A 25,333-nucleotide genomic window follows, 5' to 3' on the forward strand; every position below is an offset into this window, starting at 1 on the left:
GTAAAAATGAGAAATTGCTGGTCAACTTTTAACCCTTATAACTCCCTAACAAAAAAAAAATTTTGTTTCCAAAATTGTGCTGATGTAAAGTAGACATGTGGGAAATGTTATTTATTAACTATTTTTTGTGACATATCTCTCTGATTTAAGGGTATAAAAATACAAAGTTTGAAAATTGCAAAATTTTAAAAATTTTCGCCATATTTCCATTTTTTTTATAAATAATCACAAGTAATATCGAAGAAATGTTACCACTAGCATGAAGTACAATATGTCATGAAAAAACAGTCTCAGAAATAGCGGGATCCGTTAAAGCGTTCCAGAGTTATAACCTCATAAAGTGACAGTGGTCAGAATTGTAAAAATTGGCCCGGTCATTAAGTACCAAATTGGCTCTGTCACTAATGGGTTAGTAATACAATTTTGGTGCAGATACGTTCTTTTGATCGCCCGTTATTGCATTTGAGGCATGCACTGTGACCATCTATTCAGGTTCGTGTGCACTTGCACACTTTACACCTCTACCATGCCTATTCTTTTGCACGATATTTAATGGCTTCAAAGTACTTTCACAGCATTTACACTTTAGATTATCTGTTTACCTACCTATCCTGGATCTGATGGGTATTTATCCCAGAACATGCACTTAGGCTATGTGCCCACGTTGTAGAAATGCTGTGGAAATGTCCGCAGCATTTCCGCAACTCCCTGCCGCGGGTAAAGCGCATGCGGAATTAGCATGAGTTTTCCCGCAAAACAAGCGTTTAGCAAGTGTTTTTAGCTTGCAGAATGCTTGCGTTTTCCAAGCGATTTGGAAAAGTGATTGACATGTTGGTCACACTTGTCAAGCATAGTGCTTGACAAGTGTGACCAACTATTTATTATTGATGCGGCCTATGCAGCATCAATAGTAAAAGATCCCAGGGATGCTTTTCGCCAAGAGCCTTTGTGACATCATGGTCGCGTGACCGCGATGTCATCTCAGGTGATTTGCGCAATGCATCCCTGGGAACGGAAGCCGCCACGTGGACCGCTGAGAGTCGGGAAGACTCCGGGGGCCGTCAGAAGGTAGGTATATCCCTATTTTTTATATTAATTCTTTTTTTTGTACATGAATATGGATCCCAGGGCCTGAAGGAGAGTCTCCTCTCCTCCAGACTTGGGTACCATCCTCACATGAAGCGCTCACTTTAAGCATGGTGGGCATAGCCACATGCGCAAAGTGAGCGTTTCAATGCAATCCTAAGGCTGCGGAATCGCGGCAATTCCGCAGAAATAATGAACATGCTGCGGATTTTACTCGATTCCGCAGCTGGAAAATCCACAGGATGGGCACAGCAACTGCGGAATCTCATAGGATTGCATGGGAATGCGTTTTTAAGCATTTCTTCTGTGGCAAAAAACACGGCAGAAACGCATAAAAAAACGCAACGTGGGCACACAGCCTTACTGTTTCTAGGTCTGCCCTGAACATTTAGGATTTAATAACAGGACAGTTTAGCATAAACCTTTCTTTGTAATTTTGCAAATTAATGCACAACGTTTTCATTTTTTGGCATATGTGAATATTATTTTTTTTAGTATGATGAGAAAATTTTTGTTTAGATTTTTCTGCACGCCAGTTTAGTCACCAATTGTGTATATGTTCATTCAATAATGCTCTTCACTTAATATTATTTATTCAATTGTTTGGACTTAGCACGTATTTTGTATTTTTTTATTCATTTTTTTTCATCTGGTCACACACTGGCAGTTTCTCCTGTTTTTCATTGCTATCATTATTTTTTGTGCATTTTTAAGATATTTTCTTGATTTTTTTTTTTTTTTTTTTTTTTTTTTTTTTTAATTTATTACCAATAAACATTATAAATTTTACTTTGGCTCAGCAGTTCAACTTTTCTGTGTAGGTTTTTATATTTTAAATAAAGTTGCTTTGCTTTTATTACTTAAAGTATTTGATTTTGACAACTTTACTGATTTAGTTATGTGCGGATTACACTCATATGCCTTTTTTGCTGCAGGTCATTTTACGTAACATTAAAAAGTACAGTGAGCATGAGACTTCTATAAATTTCAACCACTTTGCTGGAACTGTAAGACGCTGCGTTTTTGTGCAGCAAATATACGCAGTGTCTAAGCCTCACCAAAAACTCATAATTGAAACTTAGCCTTAGCAAGATGTGCTTATACATTTCTAACATTACAGGATGTTTAATTCATAAGAGAGATGAGCAAAAAGATGTGTAGGACCCTGGTCGATACTGTGGCAGCCATTGGTGCTTGGTACCATTAAGCAAATGTGCTGCTAATTTTGGATTAACTGTTTACGCGCATTGTTAAAAGAGATCAGTAGCTCACATCTGAGGTATTTGGTTTACTGTTATTTATATATATAAAAAATAAAAATTATTATTGTAGTTTAGTTTACATCTTAAAAATTAAATTATTTAATTAAAAAATGATTTTATAGATAATGATGAATATTGTGCTTTTTCTGTTCACTTCCTTTGGGAGCTTATGGTGACACAGACGGAATGACATATTGTTGGCAGCACATATTATTGCTGGATCATTAGGTTGATTAAGTAACTGTGGCAGCCAGGCCATGTTTCTGCAAACTTCTTCAACCGCCAATCCAATGCAAATATCCTGGGTGCCTCTGGCATCTACTAAACCCTCATGATGCTGGTATGTTGCTTGAGGCCTATTCACTACTCTTCATGTGACACTTTGTTGCTAGAGCTTTGTTCAGACCAGAAGGGCCCCAGGATGCCAGCTTTCAAGATCAAGCTGTGGAAGTTTGTAGGACCTTAGTTTGGATACTATGGAGTACATGGTGTAGACACTGTACCCTACTCTCTTTATTTGTGTTTTAAAGTGTTTATTGAAATGTCATGAAGACCATCTTTTGCCTCCCCCACCCCCAAATTGTAATAAGAATATTTTTATTAACAAGTTGCCATGAACATGCCAGTCTTGAAATTTCTACTTTCATGTGTAGATAATATGTATGCAATCTCTTCAATTGGTTTAGTATTCACATTTGGCCAAATTTTCCATGAGCTCTTTAGGTAGTTTCCATGAATTGTTTGCTGCTGTTCACAGAAAATACCTACCGTAGTTCCTTTCATTAATCTAGTACATCAAGGTATCCTGATCTACATCTATCAATCTATATGAGCATTTTAAAGGTGTTTTTATAATTTCTAACTGTTTAGGGTTTACTTATAAAATAGTTGATTATTCCTCCGAAATGAATAAGTTAGCTATTCAGTATTTTATGAATACACACATATACAGTCATGGCCAAAAGTATTGACACCCCTGCAATTCTGTCATATAATACTCAGTTTCTTCCTGAAAATGATTGCAATCACAAATTCTTTGGTATTATCTTCATTTAATTTGTCTTAAATGAAAAAACACAAAAGAGAAAGAAGCAAAAAGCAAAACATTGATCATTTCACACAAAACTCCAAAAATGGGCCAGACAAAAGTATTGGCACCCTCCGCCTAATACTTGGTTGCACAACCTTTAGCCAAAATAACTGCAACCAACCGCTTCCGGTAACCATCAATGAGTTTCTTACAATGCTCTGCTGGAATTTTAGACCATTCTTCTTTGGCAAACTGCTCCAGGTCCCTGATATTTGAAGGGTGCCTTCTCCAAACTGCCATTTTTAGATCTCTCCACAGGTGTTCTATGGGATTCAGGTCTGGACTCATTGCTGGCCACCTTAGAAGTCTCCAGTGCTTTCTCTCAAACCATTTTCTAGTGCTTTTTGAAGTGTGTTTTGGGTCATTGTCCTGCTGGAAGACCCATGACCTCTGAGGGAGACCCAGCTTTCTCACACTGGGCCCTACATTATACTGAAAAATGTGTTGGTAGTCTTCAGACTTCATAATGCCATGCACACGGTCAAGCAGTCCAGTGCTAGAGGCAGCAAAGCAACCCCAAAACATCAGGGAACATCCGCCATGTTTGACTGTAGGGACCATGTTCTTTTCTTTGAATGCCTCTTTTTTTTTTCCTGTAAACTCTATGTTGATGCCTTTGCTCAAAAAGCTCTAGTTTTGTCTCATCTGACCAGAGAACATTCTTCCAAAATGTTTTAGGCTTTTTCAGGTAAGTTTTGGCAAACTCCAGCCTGGCTTTTTTATGTCTCGGGGTAAGAAGTGGGGTCTTCCTGGGTCTCCTACCATACAGTCCCTTTTCATTCAGACGCCAACGGATAGTACGGGTTGACACTGTTGTACCCTCGGACTGCAGGGCAGCTTGAACTTGTTTGGATGTTAGTCGAGGTTCTTTATCCAACATCCGCACAATCTTGCATTGAAATCTCTTGTCAATTTTTCTTTTCCGTCCACATCTAGGGAGGTTTGCCACAGTGCCATGGGCCTTAAATTTCTTGATGACACTGCGCACGGTGTTATGTAGGCAATCCAGTAACACAGTGTGCAGTAATCAGAGCACATACAGTGATCTGACAATAACCCAAAAACAATAGAACGAGCTCTGAGACGTGGAATCTCTGTAGACCGCAATACCTGAACCTATCCTAAACACAACTAAAGGCAGCTGTGGATTGCGCCTGACACTACCTATGCAACTCGGCACAGCCTGAGGAACTGACTAGCCTGAAGATAGAAATACAAGCCTGACTTGCCTCAGAGAAATACCCCAAAGGAAAAGGCAGCCCCCCACATATAATGACTGTTAGCAAGATGAAAAGACAAAACGTAGGGATGAAATAGATTCAGCAAAGTGAGGCCCGATATTCTAGATAGAGCGAGGATAGCAAAGAGAACTTTGCAGTCTACAAAAAACCCTAAAGCAAAAAACCACGCAAAGGGGGCAAAAAGACCCACCGTGCCGAACTAACGGCACGGAGGTACACCCTTTGCGTCTCAGAGCTTCCAGCAAAAACGAATAGACAAGCTGGACAGAAAAAACAGCAACAAAAGCAAAGAAGCGCTTATCTAAGCAGAGCAGCAGGCCACAGGAAAGATCCAGAAGCTCAGATCCAACACTGGAACATTGACAAGGAGCAAGGAAGACAGAATCAGGTGGAGTTAAATAACAAGGCAGCCAACGAGCTCACCAGAACACCTGAGGGAGGAAGCCCAGAAGCTGCAGTACCACTTGTGACCACAGGAGTGAATTCAGCCACAGAATTCACAACAGCACGGTAGACACAGGAACATTCAGGTCTTTGGAGATGGACTTGTAGCCTTGAGATTGCTCATGCTTCCTCACAATTTGGTTTCTCAAGTCCTCAGACAGTTCTTTGGTCTTATTTCTTTTCTCCATGCTCAATGTGGTACACACAAGGACACAGGACAGAGGTTGAGTCAACTTTAATCCATGTCAACTGGCTGCAAGTGTGATTTAGTTATTGCCAACAACTGTTAGGTGCCACAGGTAAGTTACAGGTGCTGTTAATTACACAAATTAGGGAAGCATCACATGATTTTTCGAACAGTGGCAATACTTTTGTCCACCCCCTTTTTTATGTTTGGTGTGGAATTATATCCAATTTGGCTTTAGGACTTAAAATTCTTTTTGTGTTTTTTCATTTAAGGCAAATTAAATGAAGATAATAATACCAAAGAATTTGTGATTGCAATCATTTTCAGGGAGAAACTGAGTATTATCTGACAGAAATGCAGGGGTGTCAATACTTTTGGCCATGACTGTAGGACTGGTAAAAATATGGTAGTTAATAAATGTGTATAATATAAATGATATCAAAACCTTTTGCTATTGGCCTTCCCTGATGTTCTAAAGGACAGTCTATGGAGCTTGTCCTATCTTCCTCTTCAGGGATATAACAAAGGAGAGGAGAGAAAACGACAATCAAGAAGTTTTTTAAAGGAAAATACACTGGCACTCCCTTACATATAAATAAGCAATGATGAAATAAATTGATACTGCGCTTCAGGATAGGCTACCAACCAACAAATGTGATGGTGGAATGCAGAAAAATAGTCTCCCAGTGAAATAACTACAAAAAGCAAATGACCTGCTTAAAGATGACCCCCCAATAAACAGATGAAATGAAATAATGCAAGGAAACTCCCTGCCGACACTAATAGATATGCCCAATGGGAATGCAGCCAGATCAATGTGTCATAGCGAGCAATGTAAACATACAAAGCAGATCAGCACGGCAATGTATGATGTACTGTGCCCGTAGTTCAGATCGAACTCACCCGGGTCCCGAGATGTGGAGGATGCACAGAGCTCGAGGTATAAGGACCACTGTCAGATTGCCTAGTGGGGCTCCTGCCAGGCGGGAAATGGGTGATGGAGTAGGGCTGCCCGTGGCTGCAGCAGAACGGCGTGGTGGTGGTCGGCGTAGAGCCAGGGAGCGCCCCAGCCGGGGGCGTCCCTGATTACAAGCTGGAAAAAAATGGCTGACAAAAGCGCTCAAAGCGTGACGTCACGTGAACTAAGGAGGGATGCTGGGGCAAAAAGATTCTGACGTGTTTCGAAGGAACCCAGTCCTTCATCAGGCCATTTTTTTCCAGCTTGTAACCAGGGACTCTGCTGGCCGGGGCGCTCCCTTTCTCTACGCCGACCACCTCCACGCCGTTCTGCTGCGGCCGCGGACAGCCCTACTCCATCACCCATTTCCCGCCTGGCAGGAGCCCCACTAGGCACCCTGACGGTGGTCCTTATACCTCGAGCCCTGTGCATCCTCCACATCTCGGGACCCGGGTAAGTTCGATCTGAACTACGGGCACAGTACATCATACAGTGCCGTGCTGATCTGCTTTGCATATTTACATTGCTCGCTATGCCACATTGATCAGGCTGCATTTCCATTGGGCATATCTATTCGTGTCAGCAGGGAGTTTCCTTGCACTATTTCATTTACTAACTATGTTACTATTTAGGTTCTGTAGAAGGACGTAGATCTGGGGATTTATTATGATGGAATATAGGCTGAACTGGATGGACAAATGTCTTTTTTCGGCCTTACTAACTATGTTACTATGTTACTATGTTACTATTTCATCTGTTTATTGGGGGGTCATCTTTAAGCAGGTCATTTGCTTTTGGTAGTTATTTCACTGGGAGACTATTTTTCTGCATTCCACCATCACATTTGTTGGTTGGTAGCCTATCCTGAAGCACGGTATCAATTTCTTTCATCTACAATCAAGAAATAACATAGTTATTAAGGTTGAAGGAAGACTATAAGTCCATCTAGTTCAACCCATAGCCTAACCTAACATGCCCTAACATGTTGATCCAGAGGAAGGCAAAAAAAAAACCATGTGGCAAAAAGTAAGCTCCACATTGGGGAAAAAAATTCCTTCTTGACTCCACATACGGCAATCAGACTAGTTCCCTGGATCAGCGCCCTATCAAGGAATGTAATGTATATAACCTGTAACATTATACTTTTCAAGAAAGGCATCCAGTCCCCTCTTAAATTTAAGTAATGAATCACTCATTACAACATCATACGGCAGAGAGTTCCATAGTCTCACTGCTCTTACAGTAAAGAATCCGCGTCTGTTATTATGCTTAAACCTTTTTTCCTCCAGACGTAGAGGATGCCCCATTGTCCCTGTCTCAGGTCTATGATTAAAAAGATCATCAGAAAGGTCTTTGTACTGTCCCCTCATATACTTATACATTAAAATAAGATCACCCCATAGCCTTCGTTTTTCCAAACTAAATAGCCCCAAGTGTAATAACCGATCTTGGTATTGCAGACCCCCCAGTCCTCTATTAAAGGGAACCTGTCACCCCGTTTTTTCAAGATGATATAAAAATAGCGCTAAATAGGGGCAGAGCTGTGCTTTAAATTAGTGTATTTTTGGAGCTTTTATTCCCCACCTATGCTGCCGAAATACCTTTGTAAAATTGCCGTTTTGGGCTGTCACTCACGCTGGTCTGGTCATATGGGCGTGGTGACAGCGCTGTTTCTCCCCCAGATCTCCGTTGGTGGCGTAGTGGTGTGCGCATGCCCAACAGGCGAATCCAGTGCGCAGGTGAAGGAAAAGAGCGCGATCTGCGCTATTCCACGGTTTATTGGTGGGCATGCGCAGATGGTACTTCTCGGCTTCCCGGGGCTTCAGGAAAATGGCTGCGGGATGCCGCGCGTGCGCAGATGGAGATCGCGGCGGCCATTTTCCTAAAGCCGAGATGCGAGAAGCGCCGGCCGGCCGTAAAGCAGAGCACAGCGGTGACGTCACCGCTCTGCTTTACGACCGGCGCTTACACAGGATGCAGGAGGAGTGCGGGGAAGCGGATGCCGGGGACGTGACAGGCACCGGAATGTAAGTATGTGGTTTTTTTTTTACATTTACAATGTTAACCAGGGTAAACATCCGGTTACTAAGCGCGGCCCTGCGCCACCCTGGTCACCTTACATGTACTGTGAGGTTTTTCATTGTTGTGCACTATGCATGTTATCTAATCAGCTTGCGCTTGCGTCCCAGCATCAATGCTCAGCAGCTTTGTATATGTTCTGTATTGTCTGCATTGTTTTAATATTTCTAAATAAAATTTATATTAAGGATTATACTCTGTGGTGGTTTAGTACCCCATTTCTTGTTGTTGCTAGCTGATTATCTTCTGTCCATCCCCTGTATTTTTTATGGGATATTAATACTATCAGCTATGGAGAGTTACCATTATTAAAACTTAACCTTTAATGAGGATAGCCTAAAATATAAGAACCCAACGAACAAACACACACATATATATGTATATATGTATATATATATATATATATATATATATATATATATATATATATATACACAAAAGTGCCCAAAATAACCAGTGCTCAAAATATAAAAGAATGGAACGGTCTCACCATTCAGAACGGACACTTGGATCTTTCTCAGCCAATGGGGCTGTGATGAGTAGCAGTCCAGGGGAGAAAAGCAACGGGCTAGGGCATAAGTCCTGTCTACCCTGTAAACCCTGTGTAGCTCCTGTCCTTACAAGGACAGGCCCCAAGTGGACCCTGCTATGGACAACCACCAGATGAATGGGTGTAGGTAAATGGATTTCCTCTTCTCCCTACGCGTTTCATCACCAATGTAGGAGACTCATCAGGGGAGTTTGAACAAATATGTGTGCTACAAGGCACAAGAGTCCAAGCAAAAGACAAAAAAAGAGAGAGTCCGTATTTCAATGTGGGTCCCGCAGTGGCTGGGTACCCATCAGCAAGGTATGGCTGTCTGTGTTTGCAGTCAAAATGTGTCCTCACTCTAACCCCCACAAGAACACCATTTTTTATATATATACAGTTAGGGCCAGAAATATTTGGACAGTGACACAAGTTTTGTTATTTTAGCTGTTTACAAAAACATGTTCAGAAATACAATTATATATGTAATATGGGCTGAAAGTGCACACTCCCAGCTGCAATATGATAGTTTCCACATCCAAATCGGAGAAAGGGTTTAGGAATCATAGCTCTGTAATGCATAGCGTCCTCTTTTTCAAGGGACCAAAAGTAATTGGACAATGGACTCTAAGGGCTGCAATTAACTCTGAAGGCGTCTCCCTCGTTAACCTGTAATCAATGAAGTAGTTAAAAGGTCAGGGGTGGATTCCAGGTGTGTGGTTTTGCATTTGGAAGCTGTTGCTGTGAGCAGACAACATGCGGTCAAAGGAACTCTCAATTGAGGTGAAGCAGAACATCCTGAGGCTGAAAAAAAAGCAAAAATCCATCAGAGAGATAGCAGACATGCTTGGAGTAGCAAAATCAACAGTTGGGTACATTCTGAGAAAAAAGGAATTGACTTGTGAGCTTGGGAACTCAAAAAGGCCTGGGCGTCTACGGATGACAACAGTGGTGGATGATCGCCGCATACTTAATTTGGTGAAGAAGAACCCGTTCACAACATCAACTGAAGTCCAGAACACTCTCAGTGAAGTAGGTGTATCTGTCTCTAAGTCAACAGTAAAGAGAAGACTCCATGACAGTAAATACAAAGGGTTCACATCTAGATGCAAACCATTCATCAATACCAAAAATAGACAGGCCAGAGTTAAATTTGCAGAAAAACACCTCAAGAAGCCAGCTCAGTTCTGGAAAAGTATTCTATGGACAGATGAGACAAAGATCAACCTGTACCAGAATGATGGGAAGAAAAAAGTTTGGAGAAGAAAGGGAACGGCACATGATCCAAGGCACACCACATCCTCTGTAAAACATGGTGGAGGCAACGTGATGGCATGGGCATGCATGGCTTTCAATGGAACTGGGTCACTTGTGTTTATTGATGACATAAGAGCAGACAAGAGTAGCCGGATGAATTCTGAAGTGTACCGGGATATACTTTCAGCCCAGATTCAGCCAAATGCTGCAAAGTTGATTGGACGGCGCTTCATAGTACAGATGGACAATGACCCCAAGCATACAGCCAAAGCTACCCAGGAGTTCATGAGTGCCAAAAAGTGGAACATTCTGCAATGGCCAAGTCAATCTCCAGATCTAAACCCAATTGAGCATGCATTTCACTTGCTCAAATCCAGACTTAAGACGGAAAGACCCACAAACAAGCAAGACCTGAAGGCTGCGGCTGTAAAGGCCTGGCAAAGCATTAAGAAGGAGGAAACCCAGCGTTTGGTGATGTCCATGGGTTCCAGACTTAAGGCAGTGATTGCCTCCAAAGGATTTGCAACAAAATATTGAAAATAAAAATATTTTGTTTGGGTTATGTTTATTTGTCCAATTACTTTTGACCTCCTAAAATGTGGAGTGTTTGTAAAGAAATGTGTACAATTCCTACATTTTCTATCAGATATTTTTGTTCAACCCTTCAAATTAAACGTTACAATCTGCACTTGAATTCTGTTGTAGAGGTTTCATTTCAAATCCAATGTGGTGGCATGCAGAGCCCAACTCGCGAAAATTGTGTCACTGTCCAAATATTTTTGGCCCTAACTGTATATATATAATGTGTTTGTTCGTTGGGTTCTTATATTTTAGGCTATCCTCATTAAAGGTTAAGTTTTAATAATGGTAACTCTCCATAGCTGATAGTATCTGTTTCCCCTGAGGGTGTCATATGGTGTAGATTAGTCGACATTTGTATTAACTCCAATCCTCACAAAGCCTGGATTTCCTTCCCTCACGCACCTCAAGCTCACTTTCTATCTCTGAGCCTGTCACAGAAGAAGTTATAAGGCTCCTTGATTCTTCACACAGTACAACCTGCACCAGTTACATTATTCCCACACACCACCTCCAGTCTCTATTAGCATCTGTCACCACTCACTTAATTAAAATATTTACCCTCTCTTTCTCCTGTTAACTTTCCGTCTTCATTCAAACATGCTGTCATAACCCCTTTGTGTAAAAAAATAAAATAAAAATAAAAAAAATCATCCCTCAGCCAGAACTGCACTGCCAGCTACAGACTAGTCTCTAATCTTTTGTTAATTTTTAAACTCCTGGAACTCTGTCCACTCTTGGCTAATCAGCTTACCTCTCAGATCCCTTGCAGACCCTTTACATTCTGGTTCCACTCTTTTCCCTTTTGTGAAACTGCCCTCCCTTAAGTCTTTAACGACCGACTAACAGCACAATCTAATGGCTACTACACCTTGCTGATTCACCTGGATCTATCTGAAGCATTTGGAAGAAAAAGAGAAAAAAGTGCTCCCTATGTGACTTGGCAACCTCATAAGACAAAGTCCAACTATAAGTATTGCTTACTTTCACTTGTGCTGGACAGGCACAACACCGCTATAGGGTACAGAATGGAGAATTCTTCTGATCAGCCGCCACTTTGACTGTTAACTGCTCAACCTCACCAAATGGAAACCATATTGCTATACTGAATATGCACACTTTTATAGAAGGTGTCTGACGGATGGCTTCCCCGATCAACTGCCGCACTGACTGCTGACTCCACACTCTCCTGGGCAGGAGCTGGAGATACAATTCAGGAGGAAAAACTTCTCTTCTGATACAGATTTTGAAAATCAAGCAAGAGATCTCCCCAAACGCTTCCATGATAGGTCACCCTGATGGAATTTGGCAGAGAACTTTGAGATAAAGGAAAGGAATATAGCTCCACTTATGATTCCAACCCTCCCAGAAGCTGGTCAGGCCTCTCTTTGCTATATCACCAGCTTTGATAGTGGCTCACAACAGGTCCCCTCAATTCTGCAGAAACATTGGCCGATCGTACAAATGGATGGTGACATTGGGAAGATAGTCAGTCTTCATCCCCTTATTGCTTTCAAAGGGGAAATCTATAGGTGACACGTTAGTCCATAGCCACTTGTTCCCCCTAAACAAACATGGCTGTCCTCTTCCATCAAGGGTTGCTTCAAATGCAGTGGATGCATTACACGTCCAGTTATTGCATCAAAGAATACCTTTACTAGCACTGTGACATGCAAAGAATTTGAAATTCGCTCCTACATCAACTGTTGCACAAAAGGTGTAATATATAAAGCCACATGTCAGTGTAGCCTAGAATAGATAGGGAAGAGAAGTGGCAAATTAAGGAGAATTGGAGAACAGCTTTGGGACATCGCTAACAAAAAAGATACTCCTTTGGCAAGGCATTTGTCACCTATAATGGTGGTTTCCCTTTTGAACTTTATGGGAATTGATAAAGTAAGCATCCCTGGGAGAGGAGGAAATTGGGACATGTGCTACAATGGGAATGAAGTGGATTTACCATCTTGGGACACAAGCTCCTTTTACGTCTCAATGAAACCCTCACCTTAAGCTATATCTTGTAGAATAGGGATATGTAGGGACAGACGCTGTCAAATGGGGGCATTAGTTCATAATTTTTAAGGTGTCAACATAAGCGGTTAAGTAGGTTTTCAGCGTTAGTGCCAATAAAGAGAAAATTAGTGTTTGCATCCATCAAATTTCCTCTCCTCCCCCGACCATCTTCCCATTGTACCCTTTCATGACTGTGTCCATCGATACAAATCTATTTTATTGTTTGTTTTTTTTAGTCCCTTATACCACATCCTTGTTCCTCCCTCTAAATAACTATTGAAGTTGTAGGAAAAATTATTTCCAATATTCTGGGAAAGTTGGAGAATCTGACTTTGTTCCCTCTCCCTCCCTCACAGTTTGTTAATTTGTATGGAAGTTTGGAGTTGTTCTGATGTTTTTAATAAACACACAACACCCTCTTCCCATGTTTGTGCAAATGGAAACTGGTGTATTTATAGATGATAGTTTCTCATTGTGAGTTTGTGTTTTGGTTATACACAGGCCCATCACACTAATTTCCATTATTATCCGTGCTTTCTGGTGACCTATGTATCTCAACAATGCGTTCTGGTGGACGGCGTATGGGAAGTAATGTGTGCGGTGCAATCATGTGTTCCAATAGAAGGTATACCGAAAATTACATCTCTAGAGGTATCAGAAGTGACGCTCCCGGCTTCAACGCAATTCTGTTTAATAGACTTCAGAGCCTCAATCACTACCACGTATTTGTGAGGGAATTGTTTCAGCCAATAGGTCTGTTACTTATTTTTTTAGTAGTGTATTGATGCACTACTGATTTTGCAAGTTTTCCCACCTACAAAGAATGGAGAGATCTAAAATGTTGTACACGTCAACTGTGACACAATCTTAAAAACAAAAAAATCCAGAAAATCACATTTGTTACATGTTACGGAACCACTCAGCACCCAGAATATGTTGTGCAGTTATATGTATGTATAATAGGTTTCATGTGAGATGCATGTCCCTAATGCATCAGCCCACAGGCTGCGCCCCTGGGCAGAGGGGACACGATATTCCCCTTTTGTCCGCCCCCCACCTTTGTAATTCCCACAGTAAATATCGGCAGGCTCCGGCCACCTGCGGCTATTGTAATGTATGTCTGGCCTGCCGCTTTTCTATTGGCCTGCCCTCTGTATCTGTGTGATATATTCTGTGTCCTGTGAGTAAAGTGTTGTCAGACTGGAAATACGTGGAGAAGCAGTGATCTTTTATATGCGCCCATGTAACCAAGCAATTCCAGCCAGCGTCCTTCATTCAGACTCCAGCCAAAGCAGAGTGGACCTCCTGAAACACAGGGTGGTACTGAAAGAGGTACCCCAGCTTGGTAGACCCCGTTACAACATTGTATGATTTTTTTACATAATTCATTTTCATTTTATTGCATGAAATAAGTATTTCATATTAAAGAAAAGCAGAACTTGATATTTAGTACAGAAACCTTTGTTTGCAATTACGGACATTTATTATGCTTTTCTTATATAGGGTTTTATTCCATGACGGTGTAGTGTTACTAATGGTAATGTTTGAAATTGTGGTTCCAGATCTCGTCAGGACATTGACCAGGCTGACCTTTTTCAGAATCATCCTTTCCTCACAAGGCTAGATCTTACATGTAGCCCCAGACCGAGGAAAATTGAAAGTCATTTTGTGTTTCTTCCATTTTCTAATAATTGTATCAACAATTGTTGCCTTCTCACCAAGCTGCATGCCTATTGTCCTGTAGTCCATCCCAGACTTGTTCAGGTCTACAATATATTCCGCAGTGTTTTACATACATTGTCATCACTGTTCCCATTGGGGCTCCCAATTTAAATTCCCTGTCAGTATGTCTTTGGAGTGTGGGAGGAAACTAGAGTACCCAGTGGAAACCCACGGAAACACAGGGAGAACATACAAACTCCTTGTAGATGTTGTCCTTGGTGGGATTTGAACACAGGACCCCAGCGCTGCAAGGCTGCAGTGCTAACCACTAAGTCACTGTGCTGCCCAGAGGTCAGATGTTTCCTGTAATTCTTGACCAAGCTTGCACACGCTGCAGTAGGGATTTTGGCCAATACAGATCTCCAGATCTTTCAGGTTTCCTCCAAAGATTTTGTATTGGAGATCAAGTCTGGAGACTCTCTAGACCACTCTAGGACTTTGAAATGCTTCTTACATAGCCACTCCTTAGTGGCCCTTCCAGTGTTTCGGGTCATTGTCATGCTGGAAGAACCAGCCATAACCCATCTTAAATCCTCTTACTGCGGGAAGGAGATTTTTGGCTAAAATCTTGCAATACATGATCCCATCCATCCTCTGTTCAATATGGTGCAGTCATCCTGTCCCCTTTGCAGAAAAGCACCCCCAAAATATGTTTCCCCCCCATACTTCACCGTTGGGATGGTGTTCTTGGGGTTGTACTCGGCCTTCTTCTTGAATGCAGGAGTGGAGTTGACACCAAAACGTTCTATTTTGGTGTCATCTGACCACATGGCCTTCTCCCATGCCTCCTCTGGAACATCCAGATGGTCAATGACAAGCTTCAAACAGGCCTGGGCATGTGCCAGCGTGAGTAGGGGGACCTTGTGTGCCATGCAGGGTTTTATTCTATGATGGTGTAGTGTTACTAATGGTGATGTTTAAAATTGTGGTCCCAGCTCTCTTCAGGACATTGGCCAGGGCTTCCCGTGTAGTTCTCAACTAATTCCTGACCTTTTTCAGAATTATCCTTACCCAACGAGGCGATATCTTGCATGGAGCCCCAGACCGAGGAAGATTGGTCGTCATCTTGTGTTTCTTCCATTTTCTAATAATTGTGCCAACATTTAGTTTCTTCTCACCAAGCTGCTTGCCTATTGTCCTGTAGTCCATCCCAGCCTTGTGCAGGTCTACAATTTAGTCCCCAGTGTCCTTAGACAGCTTTTTGGTCTTGGCCATGGTGTAGAGGTTGGAGTGTGATTGAGTGTGTGAACAGGTGTCTTTTGTACAGATAACAAGTTCAAACAGATGCAATTCATACAGGTAATGAGTGTAGAGTAGGAGGGCTTCTTGAAGAAAAACTAACAGGTCCGTGAAAGCCAGAATTCTTCCTGGTTGGTAGGTGATCAAATACTTATTTCATGCAATAAAATACAATTTAATTATATAAAAATCTTGCAATGTAATTTTCTGGATTTTTTTTAATATTCCTTGTCTGAAAGTTGAACTGTAACTAAAATAAAAATTACAGATCTCTTCATTCTTTGTAAGTGGGAGAACTTGCAAAATTGGCAGTGTATCAAATACTTATTTCCCTCACTGTACCCCTTTTGGTCCCTGTCTCCTCTGCTGAGTCAGAGATGAAACGCTTTGGGAGTACCATGGGGCATTTTGTTTAGTGATCCCTGGGACAGCAATTGTGGGGAATTGTATGGCTTTTTGGTAACCGTTCCCACACAAGCATCTATCATTTAGTTCATCTGGTAGAAGGGATCTGACCTGGATTTATCATATTAGGACACCACCTTGTTAAATGGTGAAATTGTTACTACTTATTTCAATGTACTGATTGTTACACATCACTAAGATCGGTATCACATCATTTGTGAGTACATGCTATTGTAACCATACCCATACAAATGATGGTCATGTTTTTAAGAAATTAATTTCTGTTTTTTTTTTTGTCACAAGCTTTAAGGTTTTTATTCTCCATGATTAAAAGTTATATTTTAAAAGTACTCTGTAAGCTGCTGACCTTGTAGTTGCTAACTGATTGGTAGTTCATAAACCTTGGTTATTCATTTATGGGTTACATTTTGCCACAGCAAAGTTACATATAAAGATTGACCGTAGGTATTCGGATTCAGACTCAACAGCTTCAGAAGTCCAGTTATAGTAAGGAGACCTGCTGCCAGGTGGCGTATCGCCGTCCGTACTTTTGGACCATGTGATTTCTTAGACCAAGCAAGCTAAGACACCTACCAATAGTACTGATGACAGATCTCTCTAGAAATATCAGACTAATATTACCAGTATAAAATGGTTCAATGTCGCCCAGGTGCTGCGGTGAAAACATGTCATGCAATGGTTAATGGCAACATTACTAATATCCCGTCGTGCCCCGTGCAGTGGCTTTTGTGTATTAGTCTTTGCTTGATTTCTCAGTAAAACTTTGCCTAAATCAGAAGACAAACTACTGTCGTTGATTGACAACCTCCATTGTAATCATAGGAAAAAAACTTTGCATATTTAATTGAAAAAACAACTCATAGAAAAATCACATTGTTTATTTAGATCACTTTAACATAGCATTGTTATCACTGTATATTTAGTTAGGATGTGTTTTTTCAAAGGTGTTGTCAGTTCTCTGTTGGACATTCATTCGGTGGTGAGAGTTCATTTACAACTTTAGATAGAGCAGATATGTAGCTTCAGATTCCATTTTCAGAGCATCGAGTGTGTGAAAAATAGCAAAGTGAATATCTGCAACCTGAAAGTCACAAATGGCACAAAGTCATTGCCAAGTGACGGTCTGCAATTCATAAGCTTGCATTTGTTATTCCAAAGCACTAAACTTTATTCCCCCATCATGCACAGCAACTGACATAAAAAAAAAGGAAAGCAATTAGATTTCACCAAATTCTTAACTTCTAAATAAACTTCTAATATTATTCCTAGGTGAAAGATAACGCTGGGAATGGAGAAAGAGTTTACCCCGCTGGCTTGTCTGCAGTCATCAGGTAAGGAATTGTAAATTCTTGGGTAAAAATAGTTATTTAACTGTATAAAACATAAATTCTCTTGAGAGTTCTAGATTTTTTTTTTCTGCTGCGGTTTATGTTAAGTGTTGCCTGAATATCACAGGTGACTTGTATTAGAGTAATGTGAGACGAACCCTCTTATATTCACGGGTGATCCTGGCAGTGTTATGTGTATGAGGGCCTTGGCCAATTAATGGTCGGGGAGTTAAGGACCCAGCATGTACAATTTCAGACTGCCAATTCTTTTGTTCTCCCAGAGATAAGCCATTGTCAACCATGTCTAGTGGGGCTCTCTTATAAAGCGAACACAGGAGGGCTCAGCCAAATGAGCGCTCTTGTGAATGGGAGAGCCATGTTAGATGACTGCCAGCCAAACACTTGTTCTATTGACAGCCATCCAATCTGTGTAGTGGGCTTTAGGGTACCGTCACACTATACGATTTACCTACGATCACGACCAGCGATATGACCTGGCCGTGATCGTAGGTAAATCGTAGTGTGGTCGCTCGGGAGCTGTCACACAGACAGCTCTCCAGCGACCAACGATGCCGAGGTCCCCGGGTAACCAGGGTAAACATCGGGTTACTAAGCGCAGGACCGCGCTTAGTGACCCGATGTTTACCCTGGTTACCAGCGTAAAAAAAACCAAACAGCACATACTTACATTCTGGTGTCCGTCAGGTCCCTTGCTGTCTCTGCTTCCCGCACTCAGTGACTGCCGGCCGTAAAGTGAAAGTGAAAGCACACGTCACCGCTGTGCTCTGCTTTCACTTTACGGCCGGCAGTCACAGTGCGGGAAGCAGACGGCAAGGGACCTGACGGACACCAGAATGTAAGGATGTGCTGTTTGTTTTTTTTTAGTTTTACGCTTGTAACCAGGGTAAACATCGGGTTACTAAGCGCGGCCCTGCGCTTAGTTACCCGATGTTTACCCTGGTTACAAGCGAACGCATCGCTAGATCGCATCGCTAGATCGGTGTCACACACACCGATCTAGCGATGACAGCGGGAGATCCAGCGACGAAAGAAAGTTCTAAACGATCTGCTACGACGTATGATTCTCAGCAGGATCCCTGATCGCTGCTGCGTGTCAGACACAGCGATATCGTAACGATATCGCTGGAACGTCACGAATCATACCGTCGTAGCGATCGAAATGGCAGTGTGTGACGGTACCCTTAGACTGTATTTTTTTTTATCTTGTTGATTAAAAGAAAAAATACAATAGCAGAGGCTATCTACTTTATTTTCCACAATGTGCTGGAGAAAAGCACTTACTAATATTTAGTATTACAAGTTATGGAATGTTGTCCTCATTTGCATAGTGCCACCCCTTTGTTTTATTCAGGCTTCCTCTCTGTACAAAGGTCTTGTCCCAACATAGCCGCTGATGGAAGGCCACGTGATCAGACCCATTTGTCAGCAGCCTCCATTGAATGAAACTGAGCACTAGTGATGAGCACATGTGCTCGGATAACGTGTATCTTGAACGTACTCGAATAATATGTTCAAGTCCCCGAGGCTGCATGATTCACGGCTGTTTAAACAGAGAGGAATGCCTGTTTGTTAGGCAATCCCCGCATGTATTGCAGCTGTCTTACAGCCTCAAAACATGCAGCCGTAGAAGCGCCACCTGTGCGCAAAATGGCCATCGTCCTTCCATCTCCCTGCATATCTCCCCTCACACGCTGCTATGCCGCTTCATCTGTATGAATTGAAGTAAAGGACTTCTTTTTACTACAGGAAACAGTGAGTGCTGCCTTTCTTTATTTTTTTCAAGTTTGCATGCAGCCACAGGTACTTGGGCGTATTATTCGAGCACACCTTGGATAAAACCCGAGCACACCTGAGATACCACGTTATCAGAGCACATTCGCTCATCACTACTGAGCACGTCACTATGCATGCACTTTCCCTCGTGATGTTCAGTATTTTTCAGTAGAGGCCACTAGTAAGATATAAAAAAAATATATATATTCATAACTGACTTTATATTTATTTTTTCATTGCAAATAACAGCACAAACATAAAGTTTGTAAATGAATGGCAGTTAAAGGAAGTGATTTCTTTCATAAATGACAAATCCTGATTAAGGTTGCCAGTAGATCCAAAGCATTCAGGTCCCAGTCATAAGAACTGCAATCAGTCATTACTCCTTTAAATTCACATCCTGTGATTCTCTACTTGAAGTAATTACGGTACTTGTTCCAGAACCAAAATATTCTGAAGAGGTGAATTAAATTCCATGCAAAACTTCCAGTTTATTTGAAAGCTCCAAAATAGAATAGAATAAACTACAAAAATAACAAAAAGTAAACTATTTAAATAAACTACCATGAGACACAAGGCACATGCTATACAGTAGTATGCTCTAAGGGAAGCCCTTGCACAGGTAAATGTTCTGTTTCTTGGCAGCTGTGACATATGATTGTGTCAAGTTTAACAGAGAGGCATCAACTCCCCGTTAGTGCTAATCTACTCTGGCTCAGAAAAGGGGGTCAACTTGTTTATGTGCCCTAACATGATATAAGGACAGTGATTATTACTTGAACTTCTTAACAGGAACCTAACAGCCATCCCCCCCCAAAACTGCCACTATGTATGTGTGGCAATTTTTCCATGCATTCTCACAAGCCCTTTTTTGAAACTGCGCTCATGCTATGAAAATTTGTGGTTTACTTACTGGGGGTGAGGTTAGGGGTGGTGTTTACCCTTGTATAATCTCCCTTTAATTGTGTAAGCACACCCCTGTGGAATTAAAATACATGATTTGCAAGAGCTATATCACCCCTGACTCCTTTCAAATCTCATGGCTGGTTGAGATCTACATCTCTACCTGAGCATGAGCAGTTCACTGATGACCTGGGGACGTACACCTGACTAAATTACTCTGCGATGGTGGACATCACGTGCATGCAAGATATTTGCGAAGAGGTAGTGATGACGTCTCTCTTGCATTATGATATCACTTGCACCCTCAGGTGCGTGCTTAAATGATTACAGGTATGATTAGTCCAGAGTAGTAAGTCCCCCCCCCCCCCCCCGACTATTCAACCACTGATTAGTAAAGCGCAGTTGCAGTTTCAAAGTTTATTTTGTAGTAATTCAGCAATCACGAAGCCAACTAACCTGTTACAAGTTACATGGTTTAGGGGAATTAGGACAACCCTCTGATTCCCTTTTAAATTCTTCTTGTGCACCATCATTTTTTTTACAATTTTGCCACAGACTATGCTTTCAAACAATAGCAAAACTACAACTCCTGGTATGTATCTGCATGGTTTCCACATCTTTTAGACTGCATTATGTGATCTTGCTCATCAAGGTGTCTATATTAAGAGGATTATATTAAAAACAATTTTATTTTAGTTGATTAGAAATTGTTCAAACAAATAGATCAGCGCTTTGTCATAAAGTAGCAATTGCAAGTAGTAATCTGGGACTATAATAACCAAATTATTTTTTTTATTTTTTTCACCTGTAAATAACTTTTTGTCATCCACTTAATAAATACAGCAAACATGAAATGAAACGCCACTCGAAATTTTTAATACTGTGTTTTAACCCCTTCCCGACCCATGACGCCACGTAGGCGTCATGAAAGTCGGCGCCAATCCGACCCATGACGCCTATGTGGCGTCATGGAAAGATCGCGTCCCTGCAGATCGGGTGAAAGGGTTAACTCCCATTTCACCCGATCTGCAGGGACAGGGGGAGTGGTAGTTTAGCCCAGGGGGGGGGGGGCTTCACCCCCCCCGTGGCTATGATCGCTCTGATTGGCAGCTTCACTTTCAACAGCCAATCAGAGCGATTTGTAATATTTCACCTATTATAACTGGTGAAATATTACAATCCAGCCATGGCCGATGCTGCAATATCATCGGCCATGGCTGGAAACACTAATGTGCCCCCACCCCACCGATCGCCCCCCCAGCCCTCCGATCTGTCCGGTACACTGCTCCGGCTCCCCTCCGTCCTGTGCTCTGCTCCCCCCGTGCTCTTGTCCGCTCCCCCTGTGCTCCAATCACCCCCCCCCGTGCTCCAATCACCCCCCCTGCACTCCGATCCACCCCCCCGTGCTCCGTTCCACCCCCCGTGCTCCGTTCCACCCCCCGTGCTCCGTTCCACCCCTCCCGCACTCCGTTCCACCCCCCCATGCTCCGATCCCCCCCCCCGTGCTCCCCCCCACCCCATCATACTTACCGATCCTGCCGGGGTCCGTCTTCTCCCTGGGCGCCGCCATCTTCCAAAATGGCGGGCGCATGCGCAGTGCGCCCGCCGAATCTGCCGGCCGGCAGATTCGTTCCAAAGTGCATTTTGATCACTGAGATATAATCTATCACAGTGATCAAAATAAAAAAAATAATAAATGACCCCCCCCTTTGTCACCCCCATAGGTAGGGACAATAAAAAAATAAAGAATTTTTTTTCCCACTAATGTTAGAATAAGGTTAGGGTTAGGTCTAGGGTTAAGGTTAGGGCTCGGGTTAGGGTTAGGGTTTCGATATGTGCACACGTATTCTGGTCCTCTGCGGATATTTCCGCTGCGGATTTGATAAATCCGCAGTGCTAAACCGCTGCGGATTTATGGCGGATTTACCGCGTTTTTTCTGCGCATTTCACTGCGGTTTTACAACTGCGATTTTCTATTTGAGCAGTTGTAAAACCGCTGCGGAATCCGCACAAAGAAGTGACATTCTGCGGAATGTAAACCGCTACGTTTCCGTGCAGTTTTTCTGCAGGGGTGTGGGGGGGTTAGTGTTGGAGGTAGAATTGAGGGGTTACCACTGTTTAGGCACATCAGGGGTCTCCAAACGCAACATGGCGCCACCATTGATTCCAGCCAATCTCGTATTCAAAAAGTCAAATGGTGCTCCCTCACTTCCGAGCCCCGACGTGCGCCCAAACAGTGGTTTACCCCCACATATGGGGTACCAGCATACTCAGGATAAACTGCGCAACAATTACTGGGGTCCAATTTCTCCTGTTACCCTTGTGAAAATAAAAAAATGCTTGCTAAAACATCATTTTTGAGGAAAGAAAAATGATTTTTTATTTTCACGGCTCTGCGTTGTAAATGTCTGTGAAGCACTTGGGGGTTCAAAGTGCTCACAACATATCTAGATAAGTTCCTTGGGGGGTCTAGTTTCTAAAATGGGGTCACGTGTGGGGGGTTTCTACTGTTTAGGCACACCAGGGGCTCTGTAAACGCAACGTGACGCCCGCAGACCATTCCATCAAAGTCTGCATTTCAAAAGTCACTACTTCCCTTCTGAGCCCCGACGTGTGCCCAAACAGTGGTTTACCTCCACACATGGAGTATCAGCGTACTCAGAAGAAACTGGACAACAACTTTTGGGGTCCAATTTCTCCTGTAACCCTTGGGAAAATAAAAAATTCTGGGCTAAATAATTATTTTTGAGGAAAGAAAACGTATTTATTATTTTCACGGCTCTGCATTATAAACTTCTATGAAGCACTTTGGGGTTCAAAGTGCTCACCACACATCTAGATAAGTTCCTTTCTGGGTCTAGTTTCCAAAATGGGGTCACTTGTGGGGGGTTTCTACTGTTTAGCCACATCAGGGGCTCTGCAAACGCAACGTGATGCCCGCAGAGCATTCCATCAAAGTCTGCATTTCAAAACGTCACTACTTCAATTCCGAGCCCCGGCATGTGCCCAAACAGTAGTTTACCCCCACATATGGGGTATCACCGTACTCAGGAGAAACTGGACAACAAATATTGGGGTCAAATTTCTCCTGTTACCCTTGGGAAAATTAAAAAATTCTGGGCTAAATAATTATTTTGGAGGAAAGAAAACGTATTTATTATTTTCACGGCTCTGCATTATAAACTTCTGTGAAGCACTTGGGGGGTTCAAAGTGCTCACCACACATCTAGATAAGTTCCTTTCGGGGTCTAGTTTCCAAAATGGGGTCACTTATGGGGGGTTTCTACTGTTTAGCCACATCAGGGGCTCTGCAAACGCAACGTGACGCCCACAGAGCATTCCATCAAAGTCTGCATTTCAAAACGTCACTACTTCACTTCCGAGCCCCAGCATGTGCCCAAACAGTGGTTTACTCCCACATATGGGGTATCAGCGTACTCAGGAGAAACTGGACAACAACTTTTGGGGTCAAATTTATCCTGTTACCCTTGGGAAAATAAAAAATTGCAGGCTAAAAGATCATTTTTGAGAAAATAATTTTTTTTTTATTTCCATGGCTCTGCGTTATAAACTTCTGTGAAGCATTTGAGGGTTCAAAGTCCTCACCACACATCTAGATTAGTTCCTTTGGGGGTCTAGTTTCCAAAATGGGATCATTTCTGGGGGATCTCCAATATTTAGGCACACAGGGGCTCTCCAAATGTGACATGGAGTCCGCTAATGATTGGAGCTAATTTTCCATTTAAAAAGCCAAATGGCGTGCCTTCCCTTCCGAGCCCTGCCGTGCGCCCAAACAGTGGTTTACCCCCACATATGGGGTATCAGCGTACTCAGGACAAACTGGACAACAACATTTGGGGTCCAATTTCTCCTATTACCCTTGGCAAAATAGGAAATTCCAGGCTAAAAAATCATTTTTGAGGAAAAAAAAATTATTTTTTATTTTCATGGCTCTGCGTTATAAACTTCTGTGAAGCACCTGGGGGTTTAAAGTGCTCAATATGCATCTAGATAAGTTCCTTGGGGGGGTCTAGTTTCCAAAATGGGGTCACTTGTGGGGGAGCTCCAATGTTTAGGCACACAGGGGCTCTCCAAAAGCAACATGGTGTCCGCTAAAGAGTGGAGCCAATTTTTCATTCAAAAAGTCAAATGGCGCTCCTTCCCTTCCAAGCCCTGCCGTGCGCCCAAACAGTGGTTTACCCCCACATATGAGGTATCAGCGTACTCAGGACAAATTGCACAACAACTTTCGTGGTTCAGTTTCTCCTTTTACCATTGGGAAAATAAAAAAATTGTTGCTAAAAGATAATTTTTGTGACTAAAAAGTTAAATGTTCATTTTTTCCTTCCATGTTGCTTCTGCTGCTGTGAAGCACCTGAAGGGTTAATAAACTTCTTGAATGTGGTTTTGAGTACCTTGAGGGGTGCAGTTTTTAGAATGGTGTCACTTTTACTGACTTCAAATGTGAGGTGGTCCCTAAAAAAATGGTTTTGTAAATTTTGTTGTAAAAATGAGAAATCGCTGGTCAAATTTTAACACTTATAACTTCCTAGCAAAAAAAAATTTTGTTTCCAAAATTGTGCTGATGTAAAGTAGACATGAGGGAAATGTTATTTATTAACTATTTTGTGTCACATAACTCTCTGGTTTAACAGAATAAAAATTCAAAATGTGAAAATTGCAAAATTTTCAAACTTTTCGCCAAATTTCCGTTTTTATCACAAATAAATGCAGAATTTATTGACCTAAATTTACCACTAACATGAAGCCCAATATGTCACGAAAAAACAATCTCAGAACCGCTAGGATCCGTTGAAGCGTTCCTGAGTTATTACCTCATAAAGGGACACTGGTCAGAATTGCAAAAAACGGCAAGGTCTTTAAGGTCAAAATAGGGTGGGTCATGAAGGGGTAAAAAAGTTCTCTTCTCTCCTTGGTATAAAGCATTCCATGTATGACCATTTAGATTTTTGCCGCATATTCTTAACATATTGTTTGGATTTGGGAACAGTTCTCTTTTTTGTAATCTGCATCAAGGGAGCTAACTTGACCCTTAGTCTATTTACATCAAAGTCATCAGTTTCCTCTGAGATGAAATTTGATTTCCCCAATCCACTGCTACATAAGTTTCCTCTGCTTACTCTTAAAGGCAGGTCAAAGTAATTTTATATTCATAACAAAAAGTGCAGAATTTGC

General features: G+C 42.1%; 1 protein-coding gene across 4 annotated transcripts in view; it reads left to right on the forward strand.

Annotated features, from left to right (window-relative positions):
* Nucleotides 1-25,333, forward strand: part of TPK1 (thiamin pyrophosphokinase 1) — a 797,936-nt gene that overhangs the window by 15,420 nt on the left and 757,183 nt on the right. For 3 of the 4 annotated variants that reach the window (XM_069730167.1, XM_069730170.1, XM_069730168.1), the window contains exon 2: nt 17,382-17,443. In XM_069730167.1, coding sequence (XP_069586268.1) covers nt 17,401-17,443 — 43 coding nt within the window. In that variant the 5' untranslated portion in view covers nt 17,382-17,400. Of the gene's footprint in view, nt 1-16,576; nt 16,599-17,381; nt 17,444-25,333 lie in introns of those variants that run through there. The other variant, XM_069730169.1, reaches the window with a different exon arrangement.

This window comes from Ranitomeya imitator, chromosome 6 (assembly GCF_032444005.1).
Source record: "Ranitomeya imitator isolate aRanImi1 chromosome 6, aRanImi1.pri, whole genome shotgun sequence".
Taxonomy (NCBI): domain Eukaryota; kingdom Metazoa; phylum Chordata; class Amphibia; order Anura; family Dendrobatidae; genus Ranitomeya; species Ranitomeya imitator.